The following is a 26,226-nucleotide window of genomic DNA, read 5'->3' on the forward strand; positions in this document are numbered from 1 at the left end:
AGTTTGTGAGGTTAAACACTGTAAAACCTATGTTTCCTCAATATAACACACTGTAAAAAGTTTTATTATTTTTTTTTTTGTGGTACTGGTATTGAACACAGTAGTTCTCAACCACTGATAACATACCCAGTTTGTTTTTTTGATACAGAGCATTGCATTGCTTAACCCCTGAGCCACATCCCCAGCCCTTTTTATATATTGAGACAGGGTCTGACAGAGTTGCTGAGGCTGGCTTTAAACTTCTGATCCTCCTAACTCATCCTCGCAGATTGCTGAGATTACAGGCATGCACCACCACACCCAGGCTTATTTTTTGTTTGGTACTCAGGAATGAAACCAGGGGGTACTTTACCACAGAGCTACATCCTCAGCTTTTTTCTTTAAGACACACTCATATAGGTGCTAGGACTAACCTTGAACTTGGAACTTCCACGAAATTGCTGAGCTTAAGGCACATGCCACTATGGCTGGCATAGAAAATTTTTTTTTTCCTTTAAATTGTTTTTAGTTGTTGATGGACCTTTATTTGCTTGTTTATATGTGGTGCTGGGAATCGAACACAGTGCCTCACAGGCAAGCACTCTACAGCTGAGCTACAACTCCAGTCCTCCCAAAGGATTTTAATAACTTATCCTGGTCCCACCTGAAATTGATCTTCTTGCTTGATCAGAAAAGAACAGCTTATACAATGAAAAAAAAAAATCTGAAATATCACTTTTCTATCTTCTTAAGTGGCTAAATCCCAGATAACATCCTAACCAGGCCTCAATGATGTCAACTATAACCTGATCCTCCACAAAATTCTTTGTCTTGAAATAACATTGGGATTACAGGCTTGAACTTGAACTTCCCCTTGAACTTTTGATCCTCCCATCTCAGCCCCATTACTGGCTGAGATTACACTTATGCCACCACAATAGGCACTACCCCTTAACTACTTGTTCAATCAAAGGCCTGGGTTCATTCCCCAGTACCACCACCTACCCGCTCCCCCCATTCAAAAAAGAAAAAAAAAATGTATGGGAGAGACAGGCCAATCGGCTTTTAAACCATACATTTCTTAAAATGACATAGTGTGTCAGGAGTTGATGACTTCAATCTAATTTAATGGCCATTTTTAACTTCTTTCTATGCATCAAAGTTCCAGGCAGAGGTTCAAAGCCTGCCTCAGCAATACCAAGGTGCTAGCCAATTCAGTGAGACCTTGTCTGTAAATAAAAAACAAATACAAAATAGGGCTGGGGATGTAGCCAAGTGCCCAAGTTCAATACTCAGTGCCAAGGGAAAAAAAAAAAGTACAAAAACTAAACCATTATATTATGTGGTAGTACCACCACTGAACAACTTATCTCCAGTATTTTTTAATCTTTTGGTCTATAGTGAGGATTGAATTCCAGAGGACTCTACCATTGAGCAACTACCCTAGTCCTCCTAATTTCCAGAGGCTGGCCTAGAACTTGTTCTTTCCTGCCTCCCCCAATCACTGGAATTACAAGTGTGTACCACCACACACCAACACTTTCTTGAATTTTGAGAAGGGTTTACTAAGTTGTCCAGGTAGCTTCATATTTGTTCCTTCGGCCTGAGCCTCCTGAGTAGGTATCATTACACTTATGCTTAACTGCCCAGTCCCCATTATAGTTATCCATTATAAACTGAATTTTTCTGTGGTTCACCGGTGGATAACTTACAACTACACAATACATTACTGTCCTAGTTCCCTATAAAGGAATGACAATAAACTTTATATGACATGGTATAGAAATGGGAGTAAAACTTCAGGAGGGGCTGGGGTTGTGGCTCAGCAGTAGAACACTCGCCTAACACATGAGGGGCCCTGGCTTCAAACTCAGCACCACATAAAAATGAATAAATGGAATAAAAGGTAATGTGTCCTACTATGGTATCAGGAGATTCTTTGGGAGAAAAAAATATTGAAAGAATGTGTCCCTGCCCCCAAAACACCGGAACCTGTTATTGACTTGAATTTTTTGTTAAATAGAACAGTGAAGATTTGTCCACCAAGATGGCCAGACCATAGACAACATAAAAACCAGCCAGGTTGAGGAGAAGATCTCAGTAAACTTGCTTGATTTTCTCTATTTTGATACATGGACTTAAAAAGTACAATGCTACGCTAGAGTAATGATGCTGTGAAGGAACTGACAGGGATTGTATACGGGTACGAATTTCCCCAGACTACACATTAAGAATCATTTCACCACTAGAAGTCAAACAAGCTTTTACCCTATTCTTCAGATTCTATGACTTTACAATACTTGAAAAATAAAGATTTCTTATGGCCTTTTTAAGAGAATTTTATTTGAGTGGTTCTTACAAAGATTGTTGCAATATGAAAGTCATTTGTTTGATAGAAATATCAAGCTGTCTTGTCAAACACACTGAAGTAACCCAAAAATATATTTCAGAGCTCACAGAGCTTAAAAAGAGCAAAGATTATATGCAACCAGACAAAACCTATTTCTGCATTTCCTATTTCTTGCTGAGACTTCTTTGCCTTACCAGACTCTTGACTAAACATATTCAGGAAATGCAGTGATCATTTTGTTTGGAATCTTAAAGACACACCAAAACACATAATATTTACAAAGAAACTTTTACAGATACATTAATTGAAAAGATACCATCAAGAAATATAATTTTGAAATCTCCCTTTCTTGCCAAATGATCAAAATGCAAGATGAGATGCTAGCCAAACAGCCCTTTACCTGGCTCGAATCCCCATACACTAAATGTGTATTCCAGAAACCTCTGCTAAACCATGAGTAAAATATCAACATTAGTGAAATGTGAAATGTAACCTGTGTAAAAAGTTAGGCTTCTGAAACATTAAAAACATTACATACCTCTCTGCCTTTGTACAGAAAGCACGCTTGTTCCCCTAGAGCTATTCCTATAGATCCTCAATGTAATTTTCTACATGAACATTTTAAAAGGCAGAACGAGAACAGCTTTGTATACAGTGGGATTTGCTAGTTAGGGAGAATGAGCACACTGCATTCCTGTTAACATTTTTATTTTTTCAAGGTAACAGGAATTGTATACAAATGACAGTAGACCCTTGCCTCTTTATTTTTATCTAAATAAAAGATAACTCAAGATGAATTCTCAAGAAAAAAAAAAGCTATGTACATAAGGGACTATATCTTCCTTCATCGTCTACTTGGAACCAGTAGTTGTGTTGCTGTCATAGAATCAGGGAAGAGGTTGTGGTAAGTTGGAAGAGGTACATAGGCTGCTGTTATCATTTTACCTGTTGGGAAAAAAAAAAAGGTATTTGTTTAAGCATATTCACTTAAGTTTTACAAACTAACAATCACTCAGAATGAAGATGAAACTCACCAGCAAACCACCTGCCATGCAACGCATTGACAGCAGCAATAGCTGCAGCAATTGAGGGGCACTTCACATACACATTGCCCTAAAATGCAAACAATAACACAAAGGTAAAGACATCCCTATAAACAATGTAGACCCACACAGATTTATTCAAGGTACCTACAGAAAAACCCAATGTTTTATTTGATAACCATAAAATGTATTAAATACTTGTTACAAAGGCTAATATGCATATCTCAAATTTTCCTGAATTGTGCCCTATAATATCTTTTGACTCTGATCTGAAAGCTAGAAATGACAAGACATGAGGATTTCATGGCAGGCTCTTATTATCACCAGTAACTGACTCTGGTCAACGTTTTGATTATATTGGAGAGTATATCTGGTCACGTTAAAGCTCTTTTCATAAATAACCATTCTAATCGAAGAGAGTGGCCATAAAATACTTTAGAGAGAAATACCTGAGCAGAATTCTTGTCAACGTAAATATGAATGACTCCACCATGTTTATTACATTCTTCAATCACATCATCCTTGATCTCTGTATCCCATCCAACTTCTTCTTCTCTGAAACAAAGTATTAAGTTATATTAGAACTCTATAGAAACAAATGAATACAGAAATATCAGAAGAATTTATAAAACTTTAAGTTTTTTTTAAAAGTACTCATAAAATTTTAAAATGTAAAACACTGTTTATAACCTAGTCTTTTTTTTCTGTAATGAATATTTAAATGATCTGCTGACTATTTTTTTCTCGTTTAGTCCATGGTGGGGATCAAATACTGCTAACTCTAAAATTTAAACTTTTATCAATAATTATAACTGTTTCATAAATGAAACTAAAAGAAATTTGGTATTTGGAGAACATAAGAATCCAGACACACTGGCATACGCCTGTAATCCAGTGATTTAGGAGGTTGAGAAAGAAAGAAGGATTGCAAGTTGAAAGCCAGAATCAGCAATTCAGTGAGGCCCTCAGTGACTTAGCAACACCCTTTGTCAAAATAAAACAAAAAGGGCTGGAATGAAAATTGAACAGAGGGGCTAAGGTTATGGCTTAGCCAAGGAGCACTCCCCTATCAAGTCCAAGGCTCTGCGTTCTATCCTCAGTAGCACATAAGAATACATAAATAGGGCTGGGGATGTGGCTCAAACAGTAGCACGCTCGACTGGCATGCGTGTGGCCCAGGTTCGATCCTCAGCACCACATACAAACAAAGATGTTGTGTCCGCCAAGAACTAAAAAATAAATATTAAAAAATTATCTCTCTCCCTCTCCTACTCTCTCAGAATAAATAAATTAAAGGTATTGTGTCCATCTACAACTGAAAAATAAATATTAAAGAAAAGCTGAACAGAAAACTTAGGTTTTTATTGACTTGGTATATTGTAAATATGATTTATAAAAGCACCAAAAACTGTACTAATAAATGGAATTCTAATACTTAGCTAGTCAAAGGTGAAAAGGCACACTCCATTAACATCAGCAATTGAGGAGGCTGAGGCAAGAGGATCCCAAGCTCTGGCCCAACCTCAGCAATATAGCAAGAACTTGCTATCAAAATTAAGAGGGCTCTGTGTATAGCTTGGTGGTACAGTGGTTGACTGGAATGCACGAGGCCATGGGTTTCAAACCCCAGCATCTCCAAGAAAGAAATTTGCTAATTCATGCCCTGCATCCATCAATAGACAATTTAAATTAAATAAATTAATTAATTAAATTAATAAATCAATAGACACTGAAAACTTAAATTTCAAAGTTAAAAGCTAGCGACAGGGTAAACTGATGATAGAAGTAAATCTTGACTGTAAATGCAAAGTATAAAATCATTTAGAAGAACATAGGGAAAAATCTCCATAGTTTTAATTTATCCTAATCTTACAAATGCAAACATTATAAGGACCACAAAAAAATACCGAAAATTTATGTTAAAATATTTAAAAATTTTTATACTTTTCCAATTTAGAATCATATGAAAATGTCCTATATGCTACCTTATAAACTGAATATTACAGTTTTCAAAGAACATTTTTTTGGGGGGGGGAGGTTGTGCTGGGGATTGAACCCAGGGAGGCAATCACGCTACCAACTGAGCTTTAGACTAGCCCTCAAAGAACACTCTTTGAAACTTCATCAAAGCATACTTACGTTTGAGGGTTAAACATATTAGAGAGTTGGAAACACTGTGTTGCAAGTGGCTGAACAGAGGCAGCTGCAGCTAAAGCTGAAGCTAAAACACAAAAAAATGGAAAAAAAAAAAAAAACCAAAGAGACAAATTACTTTCATGGAAAATGCATGAGAATATCCCTGATAAATAAAACACAATGCGTATCCCAATGTTTAAGGATGTCACTCACTCTGTAGTTACTGCGCTAATCTACAACTACAGTCACAAATTATCATCAGATTAATTGTAATGCTTAATAAAATGTAATTTTTTTTACATTGCTTAGAGAATAATGACAATGTTTAATACACATGCAATGTTTTCACCCAAATATTTTCTTCAATCTGTGGTTGGCTGAATCCTGCTTTAGGGAACAAACACAGAAGGCCACTATCCTTTACTTTAGGTGCCAAAAAATAGGCGACCTACAAATAGACATTCTGCAATTTGTATTATTTTACTTGAAATTTAAGGGGGATTAAACCCAGGGCACTTTTACCACTAACCTACAACTCAGTCTATTTACTTTTAATAAATACTCTGAGAAGGTGTCTGGCAATGTTGCTTACAACTTCTCAACATTGCTGAGACTCTCAAATTTCTGGTCTTCCTGCTTTTGCCTCCCAAGTACCTGAGTTTACAGGCATGGAACCATGCCCAACTTGGGAGTATTATGTTTTTAGGGAAAATTAAACTTTTTGTGTGATCTAAAGCTCAAGAAAATGTAATCTCAATATAAATAAATCAAGAAAGATGATGAATAAAATACTAATTCTGCAGAATTGCTGCATTTTATACCAACATAAAAAATAAAATCCTTTGAAATGCCAATGAAATCTACAACCTTCTAACATATACTTTCTTTGAAATACAAAACCTTAATAAAATTAGACTTCAAAAATAAAATAAGGCACTGAATATCCAATGAAAATAAATCCTATTAAATCAAAACAAGTAACTTTTATAATATAAAAAAACACGAAAATCAGTGGCATATCTGCAATATCCACTTTTAAATTTTAAAATGAACACCAATATTCAAATTAAAATACATATTTGAAATCTGAAGTTACAACACATTCCAAAATATGTGCTTGTGTGATTTACAAAATTATCAGTAGCAGTTACATAACTCACCGTAATCATATTATCTGACCAAATTTCATTCCAATGCATAAAAAAACAAACAAAGCTAAGGACAGAACAATTCATTAAGAAAGTATGGTAATTAAAATGAACAATCACCTGAGGAACTATTAGAAATATACCACTAAATAAAGGTAGTGCCAGGCATAAAATATAGCATAAATGATTGTTACTGGTAGAATTTTCCTTACGTGAACAACTGTTATCCTTTTGTAAAGCAATATTGTTTATTTTTTTGTTTTGTTTTTACAGAACTGGAGATCAAACCCACGGTTTGGCAATTGTTAGGCAAGCACAGACATTGCCACTGAGCAGCACATTAAGCTGCATTTTAAATAAAAAATCTTTGTCCCTTTACATCAACAAATAGTGCTTTCTTCCATAAACTTTGTATTAAATAAAAACAAAAATCCTATAATAACTGTGTCAAATTCTACTAGGGGAAAGATAAAAATATTAAAGAATATAATCAGGCACAGTAGTGCAAGAATGTAATCTGAGCTAATTGGCTGTCTGATCTAAGAGGATCACTTGGGCTAAGTAGTTCCAGTTCAACCTCAATAACAAACCTCCAAAAAATCTGTAAGCTTTAAGAAAAACAATCTGAGTAGCTTAAAATATTTTCAAGTATATTTGGAACAACCAGAAAGTGTTCAACAATTGAAGGAGACCAGCGTTTTCTGCTTTCACAAATACAATATGAAAACAAAAATATTAAGAGCATATACTATAGAAACATTGTGGTTCAAACTATACCACATGAAGAATCCATGAATGAATAGGACAATACTCTATTCTACCTTTTAAAGTATGTAGTTTAATTCTAAACTATCAAGGAACACAATAGATATTATTCATATAAAATCCTATAATCCTTTCCTTGAATAGGATTTTATAAAACAATAGGATATTCTTATGAAAAGATACTAAATTTAAACCAAAAAATGTTCTTGCAATTACAAAAGAAAAAGAGAGAGAGTATACAATACTTTTAATATACATGCAATTTAGATTAAAAAAAAAGACCACTCATGACTTTATATGGGCTTACACAAATGAATGACATCAGAATACCATTCTTTGAAATCGTCTTTCATGTTTTGAAAGACTATTCTACTAAATACTGGCTAAATGACAATTAACAGAATATTTTGTTTTCTAAAATCTATAAAAGTTCCATTAACACTCAAAACACATAAAAATAAGAGGTTGAATTTTATTTTTATTTTTGGTGGTGCTGAGAATACACTGCTGGCATGCTAGGTCAGCAGTCTACCATAGGACTATACCCTCAGCCCAAGGCTAAAAATACTAATAAGAAAGTTAAAAGTAAAAGCATTCGGGGACATGTACATTTCTCTTATAAATTAGGTAATTGAATTAGATATTCTGAAATACATAGCTGACTATGTATACACCACTGTGCCATTCTGTCAAATTTCAAAATTAGATACAAATTTATACAATGACATGCAACTATGTCTTATTCCATTTAATTTTAACAACAAATAATAATTATAAGCAGTTCAACTCACCTTCAGTCTGTTGGGAAAGTCGTGTTTGCAAATCTATAACAAAAGAGAATTCTACAGCTCAGTGCAGGAACAATGAAGAGCCTCAACTAACAGGGTAAATGTCAGGAAAGCTTTAATAAAAGAGGACTATAACAGCAGGGTTTATTAAAATGAACTTAGTAAAACCTGGCAGCAAAACCTCCTTCCCCATTCCTCATTGACAAGGCTTTGGGGCCTTTATTTTCCCTCTTGCACTAGGAAACTTATTCCTTTCTTCCTATTCCAACTACCTTTCTATACATAGTTCAAATGTGTTCCACTATACTACTCTCTTCAGCTGGAAATAATGGGAAATGGGGAAAGGGGAGCACACCGGTCAGATAATGTGTGAAAAACCCTGATCTTGAGAATTCAATTCCAAGTACTTGGGAAATTATAATATTTTGTTATATCAGTGACTAATACTTTAAAAGATGTAATAAAACTGTAAACTGATCAACAGTATAAATCAGAAAGTTGTAAACATATTCAATAATCTCATGTTTCTGTACCAAGAATATCAATTTTGGAAAAGACACTTCCAACAATATGAATGTATATTGACTGTGTTTGACAATTGTCAAGGGTAGCAGAGATGATCACAAATTGATTAAAGTGAACAGTTTTCCAGCCTACTATGAGCTACTACTATTATGAGGAATGAAATCTATGGGATTTTATTATAACCAATGAAATATATGGAAAATATAAACATCTAACCATATTAAAAATACATCACAGAATTTTACAAACATATTTTTTCACATAAGCATCACCATTTCCCAAGAAAGCTCTTGGGAAGTAAATGACAACAAGTTTGCCTAATTAAAATGCCACATTGCTATAAAACTACCTTGATGGTAAAAAGAAACAAAATACAAATCACCTGAAAGTTTCCTATAGTAATTTTCATTAAAATGTGATTGAATTTTGCGGCCCATTATTACCATAGAAGGTTCCTGCTGGAGATAGAAATGACCGGGAAACATGGGCCAAACTTATGGGATTTGCGGCCGAAATTATACTGGGATATATATATAATACCTAGGGTCCTAGGTTCTCAAAATTGGCATCTCAGGGAGCTGAATAAATGTTAACTGGAGCTTGTTGAAGGAACTTGAAGACATGATCATAGGAATACTGTCAATAAACCTTAAATAATAACACAAATTTTCGCATAGATATTAGAAATCCATGCTATGGAGTATTTATCAATCTCAATTTCAGTAAGTCATTTTTGATGCCATTCCTGACATAACTAGGAAACAAAGCACGGTTTATAATCATATTTTATCTTAGGACTATTAATCTACTACAACAATAAAAGATGAATAATATAATGATAATCCAATATTGGTTTCAAAGTAACTACTTTGGAATGGGCTTGTAGCTCAGCAGTCAAGCGATCACCTAGCATGTGGGAGGCTCTGGATCATTCCTCAGCATCACGTTAAAATAAAGGTATTGTGACCAACTAAAACTAAAAAATAAAATATATATATTTAAAAAAACCCACATCCGATTAGAAATATTCAGCTAAGACTTATTAACTCACAAAAAAAGCTTACGAGAAGTCTAAAAAAACTATCATTAAAAAATTATTTTAAAAACAGCTAAAAATATTTATATAGAAATTTAAAATCAGGATATGACTCGTATTACCACTATAAGTTCCATGAAGGTAGGGCACAAAATCGTTATTACTATCATCTACTAGAATATCTAGGATATAGGTGACAAACATTTTCTAAATTATCAAAGAATGACATGTACAGTAATAAAAGAGGATAGTTTTCAGGTTTAAAAACAAAAACCCTATCAAATACTAAGAAAAGTTATATTTCATGAAGTAATGCATTTACAGTAAGTGGCATTCTATGACCATTCAGTCACTATACAAAATTAAATTGGTAATATACTTATTTATTATTTATTATTTTGTGGTGCTGAGGATTGAAGCCAGTGCGTTATGCATTTGAGGCAAGCACTCTACCAAATGATATAAAATATCCCCAGCCTTTAAATTGGTACTAATCTTAAAAGTAAAAAATAATAATGCACTGAAACAAATGGAATACAGAGAGATAAGAGAGGCATCAAATACAAAAATGCCACAATAGATATGATTTTTCAAAAAGAATACAGTGGCACATTCCTGTAATCCCACTCGCTTGGGATGGTGAAGATTGAGGATGGCAAGTTCTAAGCCAGCCTCAGCAATGGCAAGGTTTGAAGCAACTCAGTGAGACCCTGTCTCTAAATAAAATACAAAATGGGGCAGTGATGTTGCTCAGTGATCATGTGACCCTCAGTTCAATACCTGGTACCGACCACCATCCCATCCCACTCAACCCCCATCCAAGAATACAGTGGCATAATTGTCAGAAACACTAGAGACTAACTACAAATCAGGTTAAAAGGTAAGTCATTTAATTGGGCAGGAGGAACGAAAGAAATTCAAAGGCATATTCTCAAAGTCCTCAAACACTTCTAGCTATCCACCAAGAAGGCAAATAATAAAATAACAAAACACACCTCCCTTAATACTAATAATGCTTCTCCATTAAAAAGATAAGGTTTGTATTGTAACAAAAACTATGAAGCAAAAAACTGAGTTCTCCCGTTTTTTTCTTCTTTCTCCAAGAATGTCATTCCCCAAATCAAAATCCTACATGATATTAAGAAGGCAATTATCTCATACACTGTTACTTTTGCAATTATTTTAAGGATCTATTGTTTTCACAACTCAAACATTATTGAAAGGAAATGTTTTCATCCTCATTATATCAACTTGTGATTCTCATCAAGAGTGATATATTAACCTATCTAAATTTATATTAATTCCCAATAAAACCTGGGGCATAGATTTCCAATATATCCTGAGAAGTGAATGTTCAGTGGACACAATTCAATCCAAAATGTATACTTCCTTACATGAACTCTAGAAATTTATGCTAAAAGTACTTGATGAATTGAATTCTCAGTTAGTCCTTTTAAATGCAAAAATTTGGCAAATTTTCGAATTAGATGAAAAAAATAAATGATTTCAAATTAGAAAAGATTCAATTCCTACCTGCCACAGCACCAAATGCCAAAGAGCCACTCATTTGTAAAGCCTGCTGGGCTGCTGGTGGAATCTGCAAACCTGTACCTGTAAAAGAATAGATTTACAAGGTAAGTCGTTTAATTTGGCAGGAGGAAAGAAGAGAAATTCAAAGGCACATTCTCTAAATGTCCTCAAACACTTCCAGTTTACTATGCTAAAAACAAGAGAAACAAAGTTTTCTGGATCCATACTACCACTTTCACCTAAGTCAGTAATAAGAAAAGGTATAATACCTAAAACTACACTACAGTACTTAAAGTTTTTCATCAGTACACCTGTAAAAAGTTATGACAAACATACCCTCAGCAAGTCTTGCCATTAATTGGAGACGACCAGTTGTTCCCAAGTCAATTCCAGTCCTTTCCAGTTCGTCACTATCCAAAAACGAACTAGCACTAGAAGCATCAGTACGTTCAGTAACATGACCAACTTTCATTGGCCTTCCTGCTAGTTCAAATCCATTAAGTTGTTCCAAAGCCTTTTTGGCACATTCTGAGTCAGAAAACTACAATTGGGGAGGGAAAGGAGAAGAGATTCACAACATTTTATTTATACACATACACATAACCCTAATAAATATACTCAATAATGACTACCAGGTAGATAGGGAAATAGATTTCAAGATTTAAGTAACAGATCAGACCTTAAAATTATACAAATTAAAATCAAAATTTATTGACAAATAATTTCAATGAAAGAAAAGATATTATTTTACAGTTGGTAATATGGGATATTAATAATAAAATTTGGAAAGTAATTTTTCAAAAACCAAAATGCTTTTTAAAATATTTTTGACCCAGGCTGGGGATGTGGCTCAAGTGGTAGCATGCTCGCCTGGCATGTGTGCGGCCCGGGTTCGATTCTCAGCACCACATACAAAGATGTTATGTCTGCCGATAAAAAATTCTCTCTCTCTCTCCCTCTCTCTTTAAAAAAAAATTTTTTTTGACCCCTGTGAATTGAACCCAGGGATGCTTTATCACTGAGGTATATCCCTAAGCCTATTTTTAAAATGTTGATAAGATTTTTTCCATTCATGAAGGAAAACACAATGAGAAATTGAAATGGGGATGCGGCTCAAGCGGTAGCGTGCTCGCCTGGCATTCATGAAGCACTGGGTTGGATCCTCAGCACCACATACAAATAAAATAAAACTTAAAAAAAATTTCAGCCAGGCATAAAGATGTGTACTATAATTCCTACGATGCCCCCAAAACAAACAAACACTATAAAGACTAGGGATGTGATCCCAGGGTTTAATTACCTTTAGAAAATAACAATTATGCTTACAAAGATCATAATAATTGTATATGCTAGTTAAATGAAAAGATATCAACCATTTAATACAAATATCCCATGCAAATAATTTATATAATCTAATTTTATATAAATATAACTATACAACAATAGAACGTTCATGAATCATTTGGTAAAATTTAAATCTTCTAATAAAAACGGTTCTACAGACCAAACTCAATATAATCCTTGTACTTTTAAATTACTGAAATTTTATTACCTAGAATACAATACTCAAATCTGATACAAATTACAGGAAAAAAATCCTGAATATATTCCCTTAACAAAACTCCCATTCAAACCCTGGTACACCCCCCCCCAAAAAAGATTAATATCAGGCTAAAGGCTGTGATGCTGAGGCTGGCTTTGAACTCACACTCCTCCTGACTCAGCCTCTCATGCTACTGGGATTATAGCATGGGCCACACCCAGCTACAACTTTTTTTTGAAAAATGAAAGAGGTAACCATGCTAATGTTATTAAGAAACACAATGCTGGTGTACTACATTTTCTAAATAGCTTTTCTCCTTTCACCAATATATTAAGGTAGAGTTGGACTAAAACAGACATATGAATTTTATTTATTTGGTAGCAGGGATTGAACCCACAGAGTCACGTGCCCAGCATGTCCCCCCCCCTTTTAACCTAAGAATATAGTTCAGTGTAGAGCACTTGGCCATCATGTATGAGGCCCTTGGTTGTACACCAGCACCCTACACACATATGAAAAAGTAGAAGCACATCTGTTCTACATTACTCCAATTAACACTTAATAATCCTATTAGAACTGGGCTATCATGATTAGCCACAATCACTTGTTATAATGCAAACATATGCTTGGTTGTTAGGTATGTATGCATTTTAAAAAGAATTTTAAGTGAAACAAGATGCCGTAACAATGTGACACAAGAGAAACAGAATGATATAACAGCTTTCATTAAGATTTGGCTAAGCAAACTGACAACATATTTAAAAAAATCAGATATAATAATAATAATAGAAAAGCTCCTAATGATGAGATTTATTATACTTAGTAAGTAGTATCATACAAAGAAATAAAAAGGGTTGGTGATAAGTGGAAGAGTACACACATGCCTACCATGCAAGAGATCTGGGGATTAATGGGTATGTTCAAAAAAAGGAAATAAAAAATGAAAAGAAAATGACTACTATTACCAAATTTAAGCAATTTGAAAATAGTAACCATATCTACATTCCTGGAGGGGGGAGAATCACACAAATATAGTTCCAATATGCTACTTATTTCAAAAGTCATATGTTAACATGTCAATTACTTACTGTAATAAATCCATAACCCTTAGAGCGACCTGTTTCACTATCCATCATGAGCTGGATACTTTCAATCTAAAAATAAATGTCATAATTATTTAAGTCAACAAGAGAAAAAAAGCATAGTATAGACAACTCAAAAAATTCTCCTCCCAATAGAAAAAACTGAAAATTTCTCATAACCCTTAATTGAAAAAAAAAAAAAAAAAAAAAAAAAAGCAGCTCTAGAAAATTTGTTAAGCAAGAAGGTATACACTGAAGGGTGGAAATAAAATTAAGATTGTCTTACGTAGTTGGGAGTATTGCTATGATACTCACAGCACACAACTTCCAAATTGTAGACCCTGGGTTTGATTCCCAGTGCCAAGTAAAATAATTGTCTGTTTATTCAGGGGGGAAAAAAAAAGTCTAAGGCCTTTCTAAAATAACATCAGGTGTCAGAAACAAATATTCTATGTCCTTTCCATACTGGGGATGGGGGAAGGCTAGAAACTGAACTCAGGACAACTCAACCATTGATCCATACACTCCTAGCAAGGTTCTTATATTTTATTAAGAGATAAGGTCTTACTGAGTTGCTTAGCATCTTGCTTTTGCTGAGGCTGGCTTTGAACTTGAGATCCTCCTACCTGAGCCTCCTAAGGCGCTGGGATTACACCCATGCACCACCATGCCTACCTACAGACACTTATTTTTTAAAAAGTTTCAATAGGCTAAACACTGAATATAGTGATTAGTGGACACCACTTACAAAAAGTTAACTTCATAGTTCATCAATTATAACAATTAAACTGTCCCTAAAAGCTGCCCATATAAAAAAAAAGGGCAAAGAAAAATTCAAATATAATACCTATATTATATTATTTAGTGTTTTGGTTGGTGGTTTCAATCTTTTTGTGTTGTGATAACTAAGCAAAATGTACACTTTGATAGTGGCACTGCTATACTTCCAATAAAGCAACCCCAACAATAACAAGCCTTTTTGAATGATTTTTTAAAAACTTAATAAAGGGATGCCATATATTGGTGCGCTGAGAAACAAATTTAAAAACCACATTCAAATTTGGACGCCATCATGCACGCCTGTAAGCCCAGTGGCTAAGGAATCTGAAACAAGAGGATGACAATTTTATAGCCAGCCTCAGCAATAGCTAAGATCTAAGAAACTCAGTGACACCCTATCTCTAAATAAAATACAAAATAGGTCTGGGGATGTGGCTCAACGGTTGAATGTCCTGAATTCAAACCCTGGTACACCCACCCCACCAAAAGATTAATATTAGGAAAAGGGCGGTGGTGCATGCCTGCAATCCCAGCAACGCACAAATACAAGGACAACCTTGGCAACATAGAAAGATTAAAAATAAGAAAAATAAAAAGGGTTGCGAAAGTAGCTGTGATAGCCTGTGGGTTCAATCCATAGTACATACTCGCACCCATGGGTTTGTCCATTGTAAGATACTGATTCTGTCAGAAATAATTTAATTACTTAACTTAGTAGTAGAGAAGCTTCTCCACATACCACTAGAATTGTAGTATGGGGTAAAAACCTCCCAAAACAAAATATGGTCTAATTAAAAATGCACAGCATAATCATTTATCCTTAATGATTTTTTAAAAAATTGATTCCCTATAATAACAAATTCTACATATAGAAATTGTTATGTACTACATATTGGGTAAAGAACTTCTAAAACATCCATTGATGTACTTACTCTTCCAAATGGCTCAAAGATTCCCCGAAGCATATCTTCAGTTATGTTAAAGTGTAATGAGCCCACATAAAGTCTCATAGGTCCTGCACTTCCCTTTTGTAAATTGTTTGCCATTGCTGCAGCTCTGTTTTTTTCTGCCTACAAGAAAAATATGAACAAATCCATAACAAATAGTGCTAATACATCAGGTTGAACAGACAGACATGCTCAATGACAACCACAGCCAAGATTAGAGATACAAATATGCTAAGTAAACAAGTTACAAAAAAAATCTATAAATCACTTTAGAAGGAAAAAAAAAATCAGAAACAGAATGCAGTTTACAGATTATCATAAACTAAGGAAAGAGAAAAGAGAATTATGGGTAAAGAATATACTTTCTGCTCAATGTTATGCAACATTCTGATGACACATATTGGTAATAGTACAACATTTGAAACATGATTAATGGCACTGAACTGAATGCTTAATAATAGCTGAAATGTACGTTTTATAATAAAAACGATTTAAGTATATGCAAGTCATGTATTTCATATGCAAGGGGCTGGAGATACAGCTCAGTTGATAGAGTGCTTGCCTTGTATGCACAAGGCTCTGGGATCAATCCCCAGGACCCCACCACACACACAATACACAAAATCCATATTTCATATGTAAAATTAAATCCACCACAAAACTACATTTTACATTCTGACAGAAGGATCCTGTCTGGTCACAAACTAGAATGTACATTCAGTAGTATTAGTATCTTTATGAGAGGTCAGTTTTATTCACATACACCTACTGGGTTTCTTATTCATTCTGACAAATAACTTGAGCTAGGATTATTTATTTTTTAAATTTTCTGGTAACTGTAGATGGACGGAATGCCTTTAAAAAAAAAAAAAAAACATGGTGTGCTAAGGAGTGAACACAGTGCCTCATACATGCTAGGCAAGCTCTCTGCAACTGAGCCATCGCCTTAGTCCAACCTATGATTATTTTCCTATCCAGTTTATAAAGACCATTACTCAGGATTAATAATCATGAAAACAAAGGACATATAATACAATGGTAAAAATTAATCTAACAAGCAATTTGGCTACACTTACAGTTTAGCAGTTAACAGTAGACATGACATACTCTATCAAGTTTGTACGCAACTTCAAAAGCATTATGTAATTTTGATGAACTGAAGACTTATGGAGTAATGAATGTATTTCAGTAATTGAAAAGCAAACAACTTCAGATGACTCAGGAGGCTGATAACTGAGCTCAAAATGGATAAATGAGCTCAAGACCAACTTAACCAACTTAGTGATTAACTTAAATCTGTCTCAAATGGTGCTTAGAAGGACTCATTTTCTGGTTTAGTGGTAGAGCAAATGCTTAGCACGTGTGAGGCACCAAAGTGGATCATCAGAACTACATAAAGTTATTCAAAACACACACACACACACACACACACACACACACACACACACAGTATTGGGATGCAGCTCAGCTGAAAAGTGACCCTGATTCAGACATTTAGTATTAAAGGAGAAAAAAGACGAGCCATTGTTCTTCTAGCTTATTGCACAAAATATTTAAACGTATCTGCCATGAAAAAAAAAAAGCTGCATGAGGCTGAGGCAGGAGAATCATGGAGTTCAAAGCCAAGTCTTAAAAAAGTGAGGTGCGAAGCAACTCAGTGAAATCCTGTCTATAAATACAAAATAGGGATGGGGACGTGTCTCTGTGGCGGAGTGCCCCTTAGTTCAAACCCCAGTTCAGACCTCCACCAAAAAAAAAAAGCTGACTAGCAACAGAAAATGGTTGCTTATTCAGTATGTATAGAGTAATGAATCCTAAGGATAGTTTCAAAATACATAATCAATAGACTTAGGCATCCTGATTTTTCTGTGTACAAAATAACTAAAATATGAAAGTAAATTTGTTTCCACAAAGCAATTCTCAAATACTCTGAGGTATCAATAAATCATAAACTGAATATTAAACAAAAATACTTCAAATGAGATTTTAACATCTTACCTAATATGGGAGCAATGGTACACACATCTATAATCCCAGTCACCTGGGAAGCTAAGGTGGGAAGATCTCATGTTCAAGGAGAGGCTCAGCAACTTAGTGAAGGGTTAAGCCCTTAGTGAGAACCTGTCTCACAAAATGGGGAAAGGGGATTGTCTGGTCTGTAGTTCAGAGATAAAGTGTTACCACATTCTACCTCAAATACCCCACCCCCCAAAAAACCCTTATGTTCAAAAGAATCTTGTAACCAATGGTTTCAAACTACTCTATTTAAAAAAAAAAAATTAATGAAGAAGATTCTTTTTCTTTTCCTTTCATACCTCACTGGTGTGAGCAACCCAGCCACCAGTAAAGATATTACTTAAAAAAAAAAAAATTTTTTTTAAGGCTGGGGCTGTAACTCAGTGGCAGACCACTTGCCTAGCATGTGTTGAGGTACTAGATTTGATCTTCAGCACTACATATAAATAAATAAATAAATAAATAAATAAATAAATAAATAAATAAGGGTGCTATATCCATCACAACTAAAAACTTTTTTAGGGCTGGTTTGTGGCTCAGTGGTAGAGCTCTTACCTAGCATGTGAGGCACTGGGTTTCTCAGCATCGAATATAAATTAAGTAAAGGACCTTATACAGCTAAAAATTTCTTTTGTAAATTCTTTAAATAAAAACCATGTGAAAGAAAACATTCATTTATCTTTTTTGTACCAGGGATTGAACCCAAGGGCATTTAAATACTGAACCACATTGTCAGCCCATTTTTAAATTGCATTTAGAAACAAGATCTGGGTAAGTTGCTGAGGATGGCTTTACCTGGTGATCCTTCTGCCTCAGCCTCCTGAGCTGCAGGGATTGCAAGTAACCTCCAGCACTCCTGGGCCCCAAAAGTACTACCTTTTTGGAGGGGCAGGGAATTAAACTGAGTCGTATCCACAGCCCTATTTTGTATTTTATTTAGAGACGGGATCTCACTGAGTTGCGCAGCTCTCTTGTTTTTGCTGAGGCTGGCTTTGAACTTGAGATCCTCCTGCCTCAGCCTTCCAAATTACTGGGATTATAGGAATGTGCCAGAAAGTCCAGCCAGAAAATACACTCTTGAGAAAATACATTCATGATACTCAACATTAAGTTTTTTTCAGGTCTTTTTTTTTTTTTTTTTTTACCAAATATCAGGCACAGGGATGCTTAAAACTGAGCAATATTCCCACCCCTATTTATTTTGACAAAGTCATGCTAAAATAGTAATTCAAGCTTCTGATGCCGCTGAGATTTCAGGTTTGCACCATGGCACCCAGCCTTTAATGAAATGAATGTTTGTAACTTAGATTAAGGTGCATTTATTTATTTATTGGGGGGTTAATAGGTATTTAAACAAAAGGCACTCTACCATTGAATCACTTCCCAGACCTTTTTTTTTTTTTTTAAAGAGAGAATTTTTTAATATTTATTTTTTAGTTTTCAGCAGACACACATCTTTGTTTGTATGTGATGCTGAGAATCGAACCCAGGGCCGCACATGCCAGGCAAGTGTGCTACTGCTTGAGCCACATCCCCAGCCCCTTCCCAGACCTTTTTATTGAGACAAGGTCTTGCCAACTTTCTTTTGGCCTCGCTGAAATGCTGAATATGACTATGAACTGTGATCCTCTTGACTCAGCCTCTGGATTCACAGGGATTACACGTGTGTGGCACCAATATGGTGTTAAGAACACAGTATATCACAGCAGTCACAACAAAGTTTCAATAAAGCAACCTAATATCTGACTCAAGGTAATGTGATGATTAATGTACATAAAACCTCATCAGGACATAATATCATTTCAGCAAGATGTAGGAGGCTTCCAGTATCAGTAACTCAATTCTTAAGAAAAAAATTACCTGTGATGCCTGTACTATGATGGGCACTCCTAAAACACGCTGGCCAGTTAATCCTATTGCTAGAGGCACTGAGCTAACATCGACAAACTCCACATAGGCAATCCCTTTGGAACGTCTTGAATTTCTATCAGAAATCATCCTCACATCTCGAACCTGAAAAGAAAATAAACATTTAATAGAATTCTGCTTGAGCAATAATGCACTGTGACCTATATGAATATAATTATTTCAAAAGCAGACACGAATTACTTGAATAGGTTTAGGACTACAACTCAGTGGTACAACATTTTGTCTATTACTTTGTCAGCCTTTTGTTTGACCACCAGTACCACAGAAACAAACACAGGAATATAAAATATGTATTCAGAAAACAAGGTGCATTGATGATGGAACAAAGTATGAAGAAATAAAGTTCCCTGACTTCAAACTGCAGCATGCACAGAGACACAAAAAAAGCGATAAATTTCAAGGATTATTGGCATTCTATTTTTTTTTCTTTGTGTTGAGGAGCGAACCCAAGACTTCATGCATACTAAGGATGGTCTCTAATACTCAGATCAATCCTTAAACTTTTTCTTCCTTTCCTCTTTTTTTTTTTTTCCAGAAAGGGCTTGTTATTTTGCCAGGCTGGCCTCCCAAGTGACTATGACTACAAGTACCCTCCATTCAGCTAACCCCTCCGTTTTTTTACTTTTCTCACTGACTGGGAATCAAAACATTTTCTCAGAAGGCACAGTGGTGCACAGGTGTAATCACAAGGTGTACAGACACTGAAGCAAGAAAACTCCATGTTCAAACAAAGCCAGCCTCAGCAACTCTGCAAGACCCTTAGCAAATTCAAAAGACCAGAGGCTGAGGATGTGGCTCAAGCGGTAACGCGCTCGCCTGGCATGAACAGGGCGCTGGGTTCGATCCTCAGCACCACATAAAAATAAAAAAAAATGTTGTGTCCACTGAAAACTAAAAAATTCTCTCTTAAAAACAAAACAAAAAAAAAAATTCAAAGATCGAATATCAAAATATTAGACTGGGGATACCGTACAATGGTAGAGCATGCATGGGTTCAATCCCTAGTACCAAAAATAAAAGAAACCAGAGTTTCCCATATCTTGATGACCCACTTACCTGACCAACACTATTTAAGAATTTTGATGAAAGGGCAATTACATTAACTCTAACACACTAACTTACAGATATGGAAAAAGTTATTTATGGGCAGGATAACAAAAATAAATCTCATGAAAAACTTGGAGCATATATGTTTTCTCCATTTTACCTGCCATAATACTAACTTTTAAAGCACTCCAATTTCCACCTACTACTTGACCTCCCTTAAAAAGGTTGTTACCTTTCCTACTGTGGAGAAAAACTCTTCCAAATCTCTTGGTCGAATTCTTGCTGCCAACTGCATGCAGAAAACTGTCCTGGCATCTCTTTCCTCAGGAGTTAGATTATCAATAGGTTCCCTAAGAATAAAGAACACAGAATTAACTTTATAACTTGTTCCTTTTAAGTAATTTTTAAAAGTACGTTTTCAGTAAGCAGAATAAACTTTTATCAAAATTAATACCTATATCCAAGTCCATTTACTAAATTTATATACACAATGTCTATAATTCATTTTCATGTGACTCAATTCCTTCAACAGAATAATGACTAAATCTTTTTTTTTTTTAAGGGGGGGGAGAGACAGAGAAAGAATGAATTTTAATATTTATTTTTTGGTTTTTTTGGCAGACACAACATCTTTGTATGTGGTGCTGAGAGGATTGAACCCGGGCCACACACATGTCAGGCGAGCACGTTACCACTTGAGCCACATCCTCAGCCCCCTAAATGTATCTTCTAATCACATTTTGCATTCTATCAGGACAGACCTCCACTTAACTTACAATGTTCAAAGTAGTCATTTCTCTACAATATTAAAAGGTAACTCAGACAAATTAACAGTTTAATGACAATAATACAAACCCTGACCACAAGTACCATACATGAAAAATCTGTACAGTGGATGGTTTCCCCACAACAAAACCATGAGGCCATTAAATTGTTTAAAAATCAAAAATGATAAAGACAAAAATAATAAAACCATAAATGATAAAACGTACTTCACGTAAGGAAAGCTAGTTTATTTTACAAAAAGTAAGCTAGCTGTTTATAATTATATTAAGCTTATAAAACTCAACAAGTTTAGCATCTGAATCATGATTTTTTGAAATAATTGAAGACCACAGAAACAGTAATCATAACTAAATCAAAACCTAAAAATCGGCCAGGGCTACACATCAATGGCAGATCACTTGCCTAGCATGTGTAAGGCACTGGGTTTGATCCTTAGCACCACATAATAAATAAAATAAAAGCATTCTGTCCATCTACACGTATATTTAATTTTTTTTAACTAAAAAAGGAAATTACTTTAACAAGTATCAATAAGAAAAAGGCATAAATACAGAACATACTTCTAAATGCTCAACAGAAAAAAACAAAAGCACAACAGATAAAACTAAATTTTCACAAATTTAAAGGAAAAATATCGGGCTGGGAATGTGGCTCAAACCGTAGCGCGCTCGCCTGGCATGTGTGCGGCCTGGGTTCGATCCTCAGCACCACATACCAACAAAGATGTTGTGTCCGCCGAGAACTAAAAATAAATATTAAAAATTCTCTCTCTCTCTCTCCTCTCTCACTCTCTCTTTAAAAAAAAAAATATATATCTCTGGCCAGGCACACGACAACATGTCTGTCATCCCAGTGGCTTGGAAAGCTTAAGGCAGGAGGATCATGTGTTCAAAGCCATTCTATAAAACAGAGAGAGGCACGTTGCAACTCTAAAATCCAAAATAGGGCTTGGGATGTGGCTCAGTCATACACCCTGTCCCCCAAAATAATACTTCTGTTCCAAAGTATCTAGGTCCTCACTTAATCCTTAAAGATATAAGCCTAGAAGCTGGGGTTTTGGCTCAGTGTAAAGAACCTGTCTAGCATGTGTAATGCACTGGGTTCACATCTCAGCACGAATAAAGGTCCACTAACAACTAAAACAAGTAAATGTTTCATTAGAAAGAAAATTTAAGAATCATTAAGATGTTTATCAAATCCTAAATTCTGCAGTGTAACTATAACAGACAAAAACACACAACTCAAAGTTTAAACAATACTCCTTTTTTAGAACTGGGGTTGTGGTTCAATGGTAGAGTGCTTGCCTAGAACATGTGAGGCATCGGAATAGATCCTCGGCACCACGATAAAATAAACAAATAAATAAACAGATAGATAGATAGATAAAGGCATTGTGTCCATTTAAAACCAAAAAACATATATTAAAAAATAATACTCCCTAGGGCTGGGGATGTGGCTCAAGTGGTAGCGTGCTCGCCTGGCATGCCTGGGTTCTGTTCTCAGCACCACATAAAAATAAAAATATTGTGTCCACCTAAAAAAAAAAGGAGTAAAAAACATAATAATAATACTCCTTTTTTTTAAGATACGTTAGAAATGACAGGAAAGAATGCTACCACAGCCAGGTGTGGTGGTGCACTCCTATAATCCCAGGATGGGGGAGGAGAATCATAAGTTCTAAGCCAGCCTCAGCAACAGTGAAGCACTAAGCAACTAAATGAGACCCTGTCTCTAAATATGATATAATAAAGGGCTAGGGATGTGGCACAGTGGTTAAGTTACCCTGAGTTCAATCCCTGGTACCAAAAAAAAAAAAAAGCTATTATACAGAAAATTTTTCCTTAAACAAAAACGATACTTGGGGGCTGGGGCTGTAACTCAGTGTTGCAGTGCTTGCCTCGCATACTGGGTTTGATTCTCAACACCACATAAAAATAAATATATTTTTTTAAATGACATACTTGACAGGACTGTTATTTAGGAGACAAATAATCCATGTAAAGCTTTGAGAATCTGAGCATAAGAATAAACTACTTAATTAAGTAAAGAAAAAAATTTTGGGGCTGGGGATGTGGCTCAAGCGGTAGCGCGCTCGCCTAGCATGCGTGCGGCCCGGGTTCGATCCTCAGCAGCACCACATACCAACAAAGATGTTGTGTCCGCCAAGAACTAAGAAAAAAATAAATAAATGTTAAAATTCTCTCTCTCTCTCTCTGTCCCCCTCTGTCTCTCACTCTCTCTTTAAAAAAAAAAAAAAAAAAAAAAAAAAAAAAAAAATTTGTGGTGCCTGGGATTGAACCCAGGGCCTTATGTATGCAAGGCAAGCACTCTACCAACTGAGCTATATCCCCAGCCCTAATTCAGAAAAGTAGAGCTACTGGGGCTGGAGTTGTAGCTCAGCGTGAGAGCACTTGCCTCCTACGTGTGAGGCTCTGTGTTCCATTCCTAGTACCACCTATAAATAAGCAAATAAAATAAAGATCCATTGATAACAAAAAAAATTTTAAAAAGTAGAGCTATTTAAAACTTGTTACAACTACTTTGACTCTTTCTTTATTTACTAATAACAAAAATTAGTCAAGTCTTTTGAACCTTTCTTTAGCTACTGAAAATTCTGTTAGGTGCTGGGGATGTGGCTCAAGTGGTAGCGCGCTCGCCTGGCATGCATGCGGCCCGGGTTCGATTCTCAGCACCACATACAAACAAAGATGTTGTGTTTGCAGAGAACTGAAAAATAAATATTAAAAAAAAATCTCTCTCTCTCTCCCTCTTTAAAAAAAAAAAAATTCTGTTAACTCAAATAAGTTACCTACACATCATAATAGTGTTTCGCTCTTTTTAAATAAAAGAAATTAAAATAAAAGCTACTGAAAACTCACATGACAATTCACATTTACTTCAAGGTATTAATACTACTAAAGAAAACAACATATATAACGTGATCCAAATTATTGGGGTTAAATTTAGAAGTAACATGAACTGCAAAAGTGTTTCCCCCGCCCCTTTTCTCATTTTGGCAAAACCCATATAAAACTAGAAGTTTAAAAGGGGGAAAAAAAAAAAAGGGACAACAGCTACCTCACAGGACTCTTGTCTTTTCTGAATGGACTTTTGCTTCGGGAACGTCGTCTGCTGCAAAGTTAAAAAGTTTCAGAAGTTACTCCAAACATGTAAATCACAGAAGTTCCTTGAAAAACAATTTAAACAATTCAGAAGTATGTTTAAAAACCTTAATTTGATGCTATGAGGCAACCCAATCTTTCCTCGGATGGCACTGTTAAATTTTGGTCCGGAGCTAAAAAGGAAACACAAAATTACACTAGTTACAGGTTTAGGGTCTTGCTAAGATCGCATTCATGCGCTCTCCAGCAAGTTTTACATTGTTAGGCTGCTTGTTTTCCACCTCAAGTATGAAGAGGAAACAAAAAGACTTCGAAAAAGCTTAACTCTTTCCCAGGCATGCTTGCCCTTATATTTATCCATCCTGGACCACTTTGAGGTGCCAAGACCATAGGTTACAGCCTCAAATATTTAAGATTCTGAAAATGTTTGCACCCATTCGCAAATACTTTTCAAAATATATATGAATATATTCCTGAGACTTGAAAAGCACACATGTAAAACTAGATCCCTCTGAACTTTCCTCACATCAGCAGTAACTTAAACTATTTTGTGTGCAGATCCCAAGAATCCATTTGTAGATACTTTCTTGAGAGCACATATGAAAATTTTACATATACATATACAATATATGTTTTTTTGTTTCAACAACTTCTTTTCAAAATGAGAACTGAACCCAATGGCATTTTGCCACTGAGCAATAACCCCACCCTTTTTTGAGACAGGGTCTCACTAAGTTGCTCAGGGCGCTGGCTTAAAGTACTGAGGCTGACCTTGAACTTGCAATACTCCTGTTTCAGCCTCCTGAGTCACTGGGATTACAGGTATGTGCCATCACACCCAGCTAAAAAGGGAAAAATTCCTTACATAGTCATTAGAATTTTATCTATGCAATAGTCTTACACAGCACAAAGGCACACCTTAGTGCACTGTACTTCAGTTCTCTGTAACAAAATAGTCCATAAAAATTGTATGATGGCAATTTACCAACTCTTCAGAAAATCTGAGAATTTCCTGAATTAAAAAAATATTTTGGAACAGATATTAGGTGACTTTTATAAAATTGGTAACTTTTGTGCCTTGTAAACAAGAAGCTAACTTATAGGGACCAGTTGGATATATGTACTTTAGTGCTCATCCTGCTATCCTACTCCAGAGTACCAAAATTAAATGAGCCCATTAGGGACTGGGGTTGTGGCTCAGCGGTAGAGTGCTTGCCTAGCCCGTGTGAGGTGCTGAGTTCAATCCTCAGCACCACCTAAAAACAAATAAAATAAAGATATTATGTCTAACTACAACTAAAAATATATATATATTAAAAAACAAAGAGGCCACGAAACAAATTTGGTTTAGTTTTGATGAAAACTTCTACTTATAATGACCAAGCACTTCCAAATACAATTCTTTTATAATGAGAAAGGTCCTTTCCAATTCAGACAAATGATAATTGAGAATATACATTTTCTGGATAAATTAAAATTTAAGAAAGAATCTATAAACTACTTCCTTTCCCTTTAATTCTGAATCAATCTCCATGATAGCCTCCATAGTTAAAAATCATTTGAAACCCGAAACAAATTTTAAACCATTAAGATCAGGATTATAAGCAGAAATTAAATATGCATTCAAATTAGAAACAGTTGAAGGTAACTGCTTCCATTTGGTTCATTCTGGCA

General features: G+C 35.2%; 1 protein-coding gene across 14 annotated transcripts in view; it reads right to left on the bottom strand.

Moving 5' to 3' along the window:
• Positions 1–3,020: 3,020 nt before the first annotated feature.
• Rbm39 (RNA binding motif protein 39) overlaps positions 3,021–26,226 on the bottom strand; it is a 32,234-nt gene continuing 9,028 nt past the window's right edge. For 10 of the 14 annotated variants that reach the window (XM_078051690.1, XM_078051688.1, XM_078051689.1 and 7 more), the window contains 13 exons: positions 24,660–24,725; positions 24,509–24,562; positions 20,877–20,994; positions 19,529–19,681; positions 15,638–15,775; positions 13,932–13,997; positions 11,637–11,841; positions 11,304–11,381; positions 8,213–8,263; positions 5,512–5,593; positions 3,822–3,927; positions 3,364–3,442; positions 3,021–3,274 (listed from right to left, as the gene is read on the bottom strand). In XM_078051690.1, coding sequence (XP_077907816.1) covers positions 3,174–3,274; positions 3,364–3,442; positions 3,822–3,927; positions 5,512–5,593; positions 8,213–8,263; positions 11,304–11,381; positions 11,637–11,841; positions 13,932–13,997; positions 15,638–15,775; positions 19,529–19,681; positions 20,877–20,994; positions 24,509–24,562; positions 24,660–24,725 — 1,297 coding nt within the window. In that variant the 3' untranslated portion in view covers positions 3,021–3,173. The remainder of the gene's footprint in view (positions 3,275–3,363; positions 3,443–3,821; positions 3,928–5,511; positions 5,594–8,212; positions 8,264–11,303; positions 11,382–11,636; positions 11,842–13,931; positions 13,998–15,637; positions 15,776–19,528; positions 19,682–20,876; positions 20,995–24,508; positions 24,563–24,659; positions 24,726–26,226) is intronic. The other 4 variants (XM_078051695.1, XM_078051700.1, XM_078051691.1 and 1 more) reach the window with 3 other exon arrangements.

This window comes from Ictidomys tridecemlineatus, chromosome 5 (assembly GCF_052094955.1).
Source record: "Ictidomys tridecemlineatus isolate mIctTri1 chromosome 5, mIctTri1.hap1, whole genome shotgun sequence".
NCBI lineage: Eukaryota > Metazoa > Chordata > Mammalia > Rodentia > Sciuridae > Ictidomys > Ictidomys tridecemlineatus.